Source organism: Salmo trutta, chromosome 15 (assembly GCF_901001165.1).
Source record: "Salmo trutta chromosome 15, fSalTru1.1, whole genome shotgun sequence".
In the NCBI taxonomy this organism is placed as follows: domain Eukaryota; kingdom Metazoa; phylum Chordata; class Actinopteri; order Salmoniformes; family Salmonidae; genus Salmo; species Salmo trutta.
Window position 1 is genome coordinate 11049232 of NC_042971.1, and position 11970 is coordinate 11061201.

Consider the following 11970-nt stretch of genomic DNA (forward strand, 5'->3'; position numbering starts at 1 on the left):
TAAATAAAAAATTTGATTTCAGAAGAGTTACAGGGTGTGTTGAGTGGTGGTGTCCAGTCCTCCCAGGCCATTGGCATGGTGCAGGAGCAGATAATGTCAAGGTAGCGGAATGGGGTAGTGGGTTTTAAATGAGTGTAGGGTTAGTTGGAAGGGTGTATTTTTGTGTAATTGTTATTTTTTTCTCCTTTTCCCCTTTTGAATCACAAAGTATGATGGATTTATATTATAGTCCAGCGGGGGGCGGTAATGCAAAATATTGGATGCCAACCCCCAAAAAGAAGAAGGCTTTGCGTTTCCGGTGGTGCACGTCGCATGCGCTCTGGTGCAAAAGTGGAACGCAAGTCCAGTCAGGAGCTATCGCCGAACACCCACCTAATCAGAAAAGAGAAATCAAGGTATTTTCATTTTGGTTGCATTATATTAAAGATGAAAGGTTAGCTAAGTTAGTGCATTTGTAAGAATTCATGATTCAAGTATGTATACTTGAGTTTTCTAATTGTAGACTGACGTCGATTACTGGATAAGCCTTGAGGCCTGCGACGTGTTTGTCTGCGTGCCGATAGCATGCTTTGTCTAACTAGCCAGTAACGTGTTTAAGACTAGTAAAAGGGTTGCAAACTATTGTTGCTGGTTTTGTAAATTATGATTCAGGCACTTACATACTTGATAGTTTAGATAACATACGTCCAAGAGAATATCAGAGCCTAACAACTGATAATATTAACTACGTAACTATACTCATTCATTAAAATGTTCGCGAGCCGCCTAGTTGCTGTTTTTTTTTTTTTTTTTTTTAGGCCAGTCCGTAAAAATAATGAAATGTTACTGTTTTAGTTAGCAACTCAAATGGCTATGCCATTGAGTGTTGAATAAATGTTCATTTTCTTAACGTAAGTACCTAGTCTTTCCCAAATTAAATTGTATTCAGATTCTGCGTTTCTCGAGTTCTGCTTTGAAGATATTGAGTGATGCGCGCTTGCTTTACCTCTAAAAGCCAAATCCCGGCAGGTGGCGATACTGAGTCGTTTTATTTTTATAATCCAAAGGGAACGTATACAACCGGCTATTATCCCCGGTGGACCGGTTCGTACATAAAACATTCTCCATTCAGGCTTCAAATACAAGCATTTCGAAACATCTGCTAAACGTGTATGTGACAAATAAAATGTCGTTTGAAATCCGTCGATTTCCTCATTTAACTCTATATAAATGGTGAGAAAGGCGGGAAAACACAGGGGAAACAATGGCATACTTTCTTTTCCACCGCCATGCTACAGTGTCTAATGCTAGTTCGGGATGTTGTCTATCACCATCTGTCGGCCTTTTGGCTACCCAGATGGTGCAGTCCTGACCCGTTTGCTGAACCACAGACTACCAAGGAGAACAAAGTCTGGCACTCTTGCCAGCTGGCCAATTTATATTTAGCTACAACCCTTAACTACATGGTCACCTGGAATATGGTAATTTTCCTAAAATATTAGCCCATCTAGATGTGACTGTATAGTATCTTACTTGTTGATTCTGTCTCAAAGGGCTGACCGACCGTAAACAACCATGGCAGACGGAGAGGGATTTGTGGTGCGTATTCGTGGCCTTCCCTGGTCTTGCGCTGTGGATGAAGTGTCAAGATTTTTCTCCGGTAAGAACCTAGCTACTTATATTGTTAAATGAAAATGAGCCTGTAAGGAAGTCTGACATATTTTCAGGTGACTAAATTGGTCTAAAAATATTCCAGATTGTAAAGTTGCAAACAACGGCACAAGCATCCATTTCACCTACACTCGCGAGGGCAGGCCAAGCGGAGAGGCCTTCGTAGAGCTGGAGTCGGAGGATGACCTGAAGATTGCCGTCAAGAAAGACCGAGAGACCCTGGGTCACCGATATGTGGAAGGTATTAATAAGGTTTTGTCTCCCTGTTCCAATAGTGACTTGTCTTTTTAAGGTGATTGTGCCAACAACATGTTCTGGGAGAGGATTAGATGCCAAACTATCCCGCATTAATTTCTTTCTTCTCAGTATTCAAATCGAACAATGTGGAGATGGATTGGGTCATGAAGCACACCGGTCCAAACTGCCCGGAGACTGAGGGGGATGGGCTGGTGCGGCTGCGTGGCCTTCCCTTCGGCTGTAGCAAGGAGGAGATTGTCCAGTTCTTCTCAGGTGTGTTTGGTGTTCTTTTTCCCTCCATTCTGATTAATTCTTAAGCCTGTCTCACATTAAGCAAAACAAACGCAATTGAAATCGCATGCAACATCCAATCTTGTCATACATCATGGTTTCATAAATGATTTGTTTATCCAACTGTTTGGTAATTCGAACATTAGCGATATAGACAAAGCTTGCGGTTCAATTTAGCTAGCTAGCCAAAATGTAGCCTATTTGCTGACCATGTTTTGCCACGCTAGCTAGCTAACCAAGCTAGAAACGAGATTAGCTAGCTAGTGCAGTTCATGTTTGACAATTCCATTCGAAACTGGACAAAACCGTTTGGATTCACTATTAAAATTGCATTTATTGACTGCCAGACATCTACATGAACCATGATGACTAACCATGTCTAGAATGTTTTATACATTTCCCATTTGGCAAGTCTCATTTGCGGATTGTAGCAGCACTGACAACAGGAACGATATGACAAGTCATGTAAACGTGTTTCTGCTCACTGATTTGACATTAAGTACAATGGGATAGACTTTTATTTCATGCAATGCAACCAAGTTGCAGGCTGATACTGAGCAGCACATATGCAACTTGTTTTGCAAGCCACATATATTGCATCCGATTGCTTCATGTGACATATGCTTTAAGATAATCACCCTTAGTTGATATCAACATGACTCTGAAAACACACTGCCTGTAGTTCAGGATTTGGCTGAAGGAAAATTCTTATCTCAAATGTCTCTTTGACATTGAATTGGCATCTGAACTCTTTGATATAAACATACTTCACCATGATAGTCAAACAGAACTGAGACAGATTAGATTAAAGATGGATACTTCTGTTTTGGATTAATCTTAAAGTAACTGTCCAGTGAGAATCTCACCTTTTTAAAAGCTTGTGTTCATTTTTTTGTGTCCAAAGCATACATGAGTAAAGAAACACTTCCAAAACCCCCACTTCAGACTTGTGTATCAAACAGACCATTTTGTAAATGCTTGTGATTTCCTCATATGTTTTTGGCCAAGACGTCGCATTGGCTCACTGGCTGTGCTGGCCAATCAGGTGTTTACTTATTTTTATTGACCAGTATACATCCACACAATTTTGCTGTTGGTATGCCCACACCATTCAACACAATGTATTTATTTTTACATAAAGGAAGGCTATTTCACTCATATTGTAGTTAATTATATATAACTGGAAACACTGGGCAGTTACTTTAAATTCAAACTGTCATGCATTCAGCTGTAGCATCACCTGAAACTGGTATAATAACTTAATATCTCCCGAATATTCTATGGATCCCTTTATTTCATTTATGTTCCCTGAATGAAGTACAAAAAAAGTAAGTTAATGATCAAAATGGTGACACCCATCTGGTTCGCTGTTCATAAGGCTTTTCTTTTCATAGGGTTCTCGTGTCTGATGTGTTTTCATTTTGTTGTTTTAGCAGAAAAAGAGCAACAACACTGAATGGGCATGTCATTTAATATGTCCCCCGCTGGGGTTATCTGTCCTTGGGTTGAAGGGTTGGAAATCGTGCCAAATGGGATAACATTGCCGGTGGACTTCCAGGGGAGGAGTACGGGGGAGGCCTTCGTGCAGTTTGCTTCACAGGATATAGCTGAAAAGGCTCTAAAGAAACACAAGGAAAGAATAGGGCACAGGTGGGGATGGATGGTTGGCTGGCTAAGCTGCTTTTCTTATGGTATTCATCTGTTGCCACAATCGTCTTCTGTCGTAATGACACATGTCAAGAACCTACACATTCAACAAGGACATTCATACATGTATCCATATGAGATCATCAACCATAGCCTCGTCGAATTCAGAGATTCACTTATTTTTTTGCCAAAAAATACTTTAGTGCTGAGTGATTGTCCTGGACTTGGTTTTTTTGAGTTTTCGATTGACTTCCACTCGTGGTCAGGAAACACCTTTGGTAAATAAAGTTCACAATATGTCACTAAACTGGGTCGGATAAAAACACATGCTTTTGATCTACACACCAATTAATATGCTAATTTTGGGTGTAATTTAAATGTGGCATCTCTTTTTTTTTTTTAAATGCGCCTTGATATCATGGTGTGTCCCCCCCCCCCTAGAAGTTACCATTTTTCACTCAGCACTAATCCACAGACCCTCATGTCACACAATGTGTAACTGAGACCCAGTCTTCCTTGGACCATGGATCCTGCAGTCACAAGGAAAGCTTTGGTTGTCTGGGGTCAATGATGGCATTTCTACACTGACAAGTGTAATTCTCTATGGTTCATTCTCTATGGTTTTTTTGTTGACTTCTCAGTGCTAGTTTATTTAAGACATCAACAGGAAAATAGCTTTATCGTTCCAGGGGCTATGTTTATCATTAACCTTAACAATTAAGAGACATCGATGTTCAGTCAGTAAAAATACATAGTTTCAGAGGCATCAATTAGCTTATAGATACTCTATGATTGACATGCATGGCTGTGAGCAACAGGACGAACATGCTACAGACCTATGTCCTTAGTACTGGCAGATTTTTTATTTTTTGCTCCATGTACAGTATTCTCCTCAATAGCCGTTAAACCTTTTGGGTCCAGGACCCTGGCCTAATGCTTGTCTGTGTGCCTGTAGGTATATTGAGATATTCAAGAGCAGCGATGCAGAGGTGCGGACAAATTACGATCCCCCACGCAAAACGATGGGTGGCATGCAGAGACCAGGCCCCTACGACAGGCCTGGTGGTGGTGGCGGCCGTGGCTACAATGGCATGAGCCGCGGAGGCTCCTTTGACAGGATGCGCCGTGGGGCCTACGGCGGAGGTGAGGCTGGTGAGAATAAAGGCTATGTGAGAATGAAGTACTTTGTCCCTTCCATCCTTCTACACTTTTTTTCTGGTTTCTTTGGAAATCTCAGGTGAGTGGTGATGGGACATAGCAGCAAGGGAAAACTGAATGTTTCTTGAAGAATGCTTTGGATATTAGAATGCAAAGGTTTGAACCTGTTCAGGGAACAAGACCAGAATATTTTTAAAGGAGTAGAAACGTAACCAGGAACGGAAGTGATCCATATTGTTCTGAAACGGAACCATTATTTTTTTTTTTTAAGCGTAGGAACCAGTTAAAAACTAAATGTTCCTAGACACCTTTTCTAGTCCCACAACAAAATGCACAAAGTGCCTATGCAAAGCCCTCACTCTCACTCAAACTTAGTCCAGTGTCTGCCTGCAAGCTGAAAATGTTTGCTTGTGCTGGCTAACTGCCCCTCCGAAGCATAGGCATAGCACAGGTACAAGCTTGATTCAGAAGATGAGATTTTTAATTACTTTGAGATTAATGGACGAACTTCAATGCAAGTTAAGGATACAATGTTTTTAATTCTGGTACCGGTCTGCACACACAAGCTTGCTAGCTAGCTCAACCGGTTCAGGACTGTATTTTGCTGGTTGGGAACAGTGGGGGAAAACAATTATGGTTCTGTACAGAATGAAATGATTGAAAAATTATTTAGGTTCCAACCCCTGGTAGAAAGCACACTGGAGTTTGAGTTGTATTTAATGTTTTCGTAGGTGGAACAATTTGTAAGCTTTCTACCTCTGTCGACTTTCCTAACGACTATAGGTTCAGATCGTTATGGCGATGGTGGTTCAAGTTTTCAGAGTACGACTGGACACTGTGTGCACATGAGGGGGCTTCCTTACCGGGCAACAGAGACTGACGTCTACAGTGTGAGCACCAGAACTAGTTACATAATATACAGTCATCTGTTGACGGTCACTGATGGGAAGGTGAACAATTACTGACTGGGAATGCTAATTGTCTCAATTTTCTCCCATGTAGTTTTTCTCGCCATTGAACCCAGTGCGTGTGCACATCGAGGTTGGTCCAGATGGAAGGATGACTGGAGAGGCTGATGTGGAGTTTGCCACACATGAGGATGCTGTGGCAGCTATGTCAAAGGATAAAGCCAACATGCGTGAGTCGGCAGTAATTTGATGCGTCATCGCCCTTTACACGATTTTACTTTATTTACCCTTCCTGTCTGGATAGTTGCATCCTAAATCCATAGTTTTTTAATCCAATTAAGAAGTTTGATGTAACTGCCCTCTCGCTCTTCCTTATCAGAGCACCGTTATGTTGAGTTGTTCCTCAACTCAACAGCAGGGGGCAGTAATGGAGGCTATGGTGGCCAGATGAGTGCTGTAGGTGAGTATTTTCAGTTAGGGATAGATGAAGGTATAAAAGTGGATATTCTGGGCCAACGGGGGTAGAGTTCTTTGTGCAGAATTTGGCATTAATTGGACGAACGCCATATTGTTATTTTATTTGAGAGTTCTATTTTCCACAGCCAACCAATCTTCCTATGGAGGCAGCCAGCAGATGAGCGCTGGTTACACGGGTGGTTACAGCAGCCAGTCCAGCATGGGGGGGTACAATGATTACAGTAAGTGTCAGCTCTCTGCTGCCTGTCACAGGAGGGTTGTTACTAGGGCTGTTACGGTGACCTTATTACCGCCACACCGGCGGTCACGAGTCATGACCGCAGTCAAATTCCACGTGACCGTTTAGTCACAGTAACTAGGCTTCTCCCAGCTCTGCTGCTGGTCATTAGTATCCTACCAAACTGGTTAACTGCCTGGTACTCGGCACTCTATTGTCCTGCTAATCACTCTGACATCAATGCAAATGTCTTCGATAACATGCGCGACATTTCTATAGGCTATGCAATTGCGTGAGTACAGTTTTGATAGCCTCTATGCTAGGCCTATTTATCAACTTTCCTAATATTAAGCCCATTGCTTTGCTTTACGACAGGAGTATAGCCTACCTGGCTGGTATGAAAATGAACCACGGGAAAAGCGTCCTCCATTCGCTATTAAAGTGCATAGATTACATGTATGTATTTTTTTCCCATGCCCCTGTTCCTGACAGGTGCATGATAATGATCCATTCTAAATCAAAACTAATTTGACACATATTATTTAGCAGCACATGTAAAGACAACACAAAATTAAGAATAGGCTTATGTCACCCATCAGACTATCACTTGTGAATTATGTATTATCACTTTTAAATGATGCCCACTGTGTGTACCAAGGCAAATAGCTCAGGCCTTTTTTGTGCTTTTTTCAAATTAGTCACATGCATCATGTAGTCTAGTCCATAGGCCTATATGTTTGGAGAAGGTTTGTTTCAAAACTAAAGTGGCCAAATAACTTCTTTAAATGAAGCACATTAATCTGCTTTACAACCGGTGTAGAGCCCGACTGGCATACACACGCAGCACGTGAGTTTCAAGTTGGGGAAGAACATTTTCACCATAACCTTTACCTTAATAATAAAGCATTACATGCATAGTTGCATCCAGCAAATTGATTGCTTTTTGGAACATTCGTGCTTACAGCCTACTGCCGTGTGCGCATTGCTGGCTTACGTGAAGAAATAGCCTAATAGTTTATCAACATTTTAAGCTAAACGTTCTGATCTGTTGCATCAGCGTCATTGCTTTTTAAAGTATTTTTTTATATGATTGGTTGTATTAAATTGGGATCTATTGCATCCCACAGCTGTCCCAGAGCATGTATGGAATATTTATTTTTTGCACAGAAGGATAAGTTGACCAGTGGAATACAGTGCATTCAGACCTCTACTTTTTCCACATTTTGTTGCGTTACAGCTTTATTCTAATGTGTTTTCCTCATCAGTCTACACACAATACCCCATAATGACAAACCATTAACATTTGTAGACATTTTTGTAAATGTATGAAAGAAAAAAACAAATCACGTTTACATAAGTATTCACACTTTACTCAGTACTTTGTTGAATCAGCTTTGGCAATGATTACAGCCTCGAGTCTTCTTGGGTTTGACGCTACGAGCTTGGCACACCTGTATTTGGGGAGTTTCTCCTATTCTTCTCTGCAGATCCTCTCAAGCTCTGTCAGGTTGGATGGGGAGTGTTGCTGCACAGCTATTTTCAGTTTTTTGGTACCCATCCACAGATCTGTTCCTCGACACAATCCCCATAGTACAAAAGTTGACCTACAGTATTGGGAAGTATTCAGACCCCTTTTCCACATTTAGTTACGTTACAGCCTTATTCTCCAATTGATGAAATATTTTCCTCAATGACAAGGCAAACAGGTTTTGAGGAATTTTCGCAAATGTATTAAACCTTTTTTACCTAAGTATTAAGACCTTTTGCTTTGAGACTCGAAATTGAACTCCATTAAACGTTCTTGATGTTTCTTCAACTTATTTGGAGTCCATGTGTGTTAAATTCATTTGATTGGACGTGATTTTGAATCTCACACCTGCCTATATAAGGTCCATAGTTGATGGTGCATGTCTGAGCAAAAACCAAGTCATTAGGTTGAAGGAATAGTCCGTAGAGCTCCAAGACAAGATTTTGTTAAACAAGTCAACACATTTCTGTTGCATTGAGGGTCCCCAAGAACACAGTGGCCCCATCAACCACCGAAACCCTTAGAGCTGGCCGCCGGGCCAAACTGAGAAATCGAGGGAGAAGGTCCTTGGTCAGAGAGGTGACAAAGAACCCAATGGTCCCTGACAGTGCTCCAGAGTTCCTTTGTGGAGATGGGAGAACCTTCCACTGACTAGGACAACCATCTCTGCAGCACTCCACCTATCAGGCCTTTATGGTGAAGTGGCCAGACAGAAGCCATTCTTCAGTAAAAGGCACATGACAGCCCGCTTGGAGTTTGCCAAAAGGCACCTAAAGGACTCTCAGACCATGAGAAACGAGATTCTCTGGCTGATGAAACCAAGATTGAACTCTTTGGCGTAGTGGCAGCATCATGCTGTGGGGATGTTCTTCAGCAGCAGGGACTGGGAGACTAGTCAGGATCGAGGGAACGATGAACAGAGCAAAGTACAGAGAGATCCTTGATGGAAACCTGCTCCAGAGCTCTCAGGACCTCAGACTGGGGCGAAGTTTCACCTTCCAACAGGACAATGACCCAAAGCACACAGCCAAGACAACGCAGGAGTAGCTCCGGGACAAGTCCCGATGTCCTTGAGTGGCCCAGCCAGAGCCTGGACTTGAACCCGATCAAACATCTCTGGAGAGAACGGAAAATAGCTGTGCAGCAACGCTCCCCATCCAACCTGACAGAGCTTGAGAGGATCTGCAGAGAAGAATGGGAGAAACTCCCCAAGTACAGGTGTGCCAAGCTTGTAGTGTCAAACCCAAGAAGACTTGAGGATGTGATTTCTGCCAAAGGTGCTTCAACAAAGTACTGAGTGAAGGGTCTGAGTACTTTTGTAAATGTGATCAGTTTATTTTTAAATTTGCACAGTTCTAAACCTGTTTTTGCTTAGTCATTTGAGGTATTGTCTATAGATTGAGGGAGTACAATGTAATCAATTTTAGAATAAGGCTGTAATGTAACAAAATGTGGAAAAAGTTGAGGTCTGAATACTTAACGAATGCAATGTAGGAAGACCTGTTAACTGCGCAACATAAAATGGACGCATGTGCGCACCTTCTTGGGAATTGTTTTTGAGAAAATATCCTATTTTATTCAGTGATGTTGGTTTGTATTTTAAATACTATAAAATAATGGCACTGAATTCTAAGCAAATCTTGTCTGCTAAATTAGCTAGTGTAGCCCACAGCCATATCGGGCCTAACATAAGGACAACTCAAGAGTGTTATACTGTTCTACTAGATCACATCTTTAGACCTGTCTAAAATGTGTTTGCGATGGTGTAGGCTATATTAAGTAGATTTGTTAGACTTTGAAACAAATTTAAAAAATCTTAGCCCACATGCCAGTGACGCAGATCTATGCGTGAAAGCCAGGACATGCGAAACATTTTTGTTAATTAATGGTCAATTACGGTGAGACCAGCTATTAATGCTTGACAGTCTCAGGCTAACAAAATGTAATGACCGCCACAGCCCTAGTTAACATTATTAAGCCTTATTATTATTTTTATTTATTTTTTAAACTCCATATCAGATGAGAATAACTCTTGGCCCTACACAGTTCACTATTTGCATCTCTTACCAAAATATATCGCTGGGAAAGTGGAGGCATCATCATAGCACATCAATGTAAACATTGACACCTTCCTGTTATTGAGAAGGTGTCACGTTTGCTAGCAAAGAGATTTGCGGTGACTAAATAATGTTAAATAACAATAGTTTCGCCCTATGTTTAACCAAGATTAGCTAGCCAGCTAAAATGGTTTACATTTTGTTAGCAAATGTCTTCTACACTATTTTGCGATCTACAGTAGCGCCGCTGTGTCAAAATGTCTCAATGCCGTGTCTGCTATCTTGTTTACATTTTACCATTGATGTGCATCCATGCGTATTGTTGCATAGTTTGTTTTGGAGAAGGTAAGCCTGCATCGGTCCTAATGTGGATATTTCTTTCTCCTGTTAGGTAATCAGAGCGGGATGAGCAGCAGTTACTATGGCAGCAGCCGTGGCTCCATGGGCATGAATGGCAGCATGAGCATGGGAGCCGGATGGGGCATGTAGGAGATCCAGGGGGTTCAAAATTTTTATTTTTTTTCGAGATGGTTACAGATTTTGTACAGATTGGAGTGGTAAAGCTCTAATGTATGAAAGCTGAGGGGAAGACGTTTTTACCCCGGCCTTTCTTAACCTTATCATTGGAGCCAGTATGTTATGTTTTTGGTTTTGTGAATGTGACGGCACAGGGTGAAGGATTTTGGTTCCACCCTAGTTATACTTGTAGTTCAACTCTGAATGACTGGATTCTGTTTGTGAAGCCACGTGTGCTTTTGTAAATATGGTAATCATGACTGCTTGTAATTACTCCTCGTGAGTCTGCAAAAATGTTCTGCTCCTTTTTCATGGTTCCTATAAACTTGGTTAGAGCCAGAGGGATTTTTATAATGTTAAAAGGGCATGTTGAATTTGCTTCTTTTTATAAACAGGATATTATTTTTGGTTGCTGTTTTAAACCTTGTAATAGATGTCTCATCCCCGCTCACTGTTTTGATTCTGCTAATGGAAATCATTAATAAACATTTATTCACTGATTTGGTGTGTGTGGCTCAGTTGGTAGAGCATGGTGTTTGCAACGTCAGGGTTGTGGGTTCGATTCCCACGGGGGACCAGTACGGGAAAAAATAATAATGTATGAAATGTATGCATTCACTACTATAAGTCGCTCTGGTTAACAGCGTCTGCTAAATGACTAAAATGCATATGTAGAATTATTTTTTTTTCTCTCATCCTTATAAAGCAATCTATTTTGGGGCACGATGTAGTGGTGTAGGATTAAACTCCATGGAATGGTTTCCCAGGTGCCGCTAAAGGATAGTACTGTAATAAAAAGTATGCTCAATTGGCATCATACTGTTAAATTTTCAATTGCCAAAAAAAACTGCTGTCCCTATATCTGCCCCATTCTAGCACTGGGTGGCACTTTCCTCAGTTGTTGCGCTTTGTATGCTAATCCATTCCAGGGACCCCTAGTGTCAAGTTATGGTGTTATCTTAAGCAATGTTGAAGGGTTTAGGAACACCATTCAGTAGTGAAAAGTGCATACCACCTCACACCTGTCAGAACCTCGAGCTCAGAGCGTTGTAGAAAACCTAGCCAAGGCCTACAGAACACGCACCAGTATTTGTGCCAACCTGTTGATGTGCTCGCCTTGCATTTCAGTGAACACATTATCCTGGTCCATTTAAAAAAAAAAAATCTATCAACTTCCATCCTCACACATTAAAGTTTTCAAATGTTTTTTTTTTTTTTTTACTCCATCACTATTAGGTCTACTGTAAAGGATTCCTTTATTATAGGGTTATGCAGCGAATGTTC

At 41.3% G+C, this 11970-nt stretch overlaps 1 protein-coding gene across 4 annotated transcripts; it reads left to right on the forward strand.

The window, feature by feature from the left end:
• Nucleotides 1-288: 288 nt before the first annotated feature.
• Nucleotides 289-11186, forward strand: LOC115148461 (heterogeneous nuclear ribonucleoprotein H). 4 transcript variants are annotated; one of them, XM_029690370.1, is made up of 11 exons: nt 289-395; nt 1533-1639; nt 1736-1891; nt 2017-2160; nt 3690-3828; nt 4781-4977; nt 5767-5873; nt 5986-6121; nt 6271-6351; nt 6494-6589; nt 10558-11186. In XM_029690370.1, the coding sequence occupies exons 2-11, from the start codon at nt 1555-1557 to the stop codon at nt 10563-10565; spliced, it is 1149 nt and encodes a 382-aa protein (XP_029546230.1). In that variant the 5' UTR covers nt 289-395; nt 1533-1554; the 3' UTR covers nt 10566-11186. The 4 variants fall into 4 exon arrangements, with proteins under 4 accessions (XP_029546230.1, XP_029546228.1, XP_029546229.1 ...); XM_029690368.1 differs by having other exon boundaries at nt 10562-11186; XM_029690369.1 differs by having other exon boundaries at nt 4781-4968; nt 10562-11186.
• Nucleotides 11187-11970: the final 784 nt, after the last annotated feature.

Coding starts and splice junctions, on each gene's coding strand:
- LOC115148461 (XM_029690368.1), top strand. CDS start 1,555: ATGGCAGACGGAGAGGGATTTGTGGTGCGTATTCGTGGCCTTCCCTGG. Junction 1,640..1,735: donor AGTGTCAAGATTTTTCTCCG/GTAAGAACCTAG, acceptor AAAATATTCCAG/ATTGTAAAGTTGCAAACAAC. Junction 1,892..2,016: donor GGGTCACCGATATGTGGAAG/GTATTAATAAGG, acceptor CTTTCTTCTCAG/TATTCAAATCGAACAATGTG.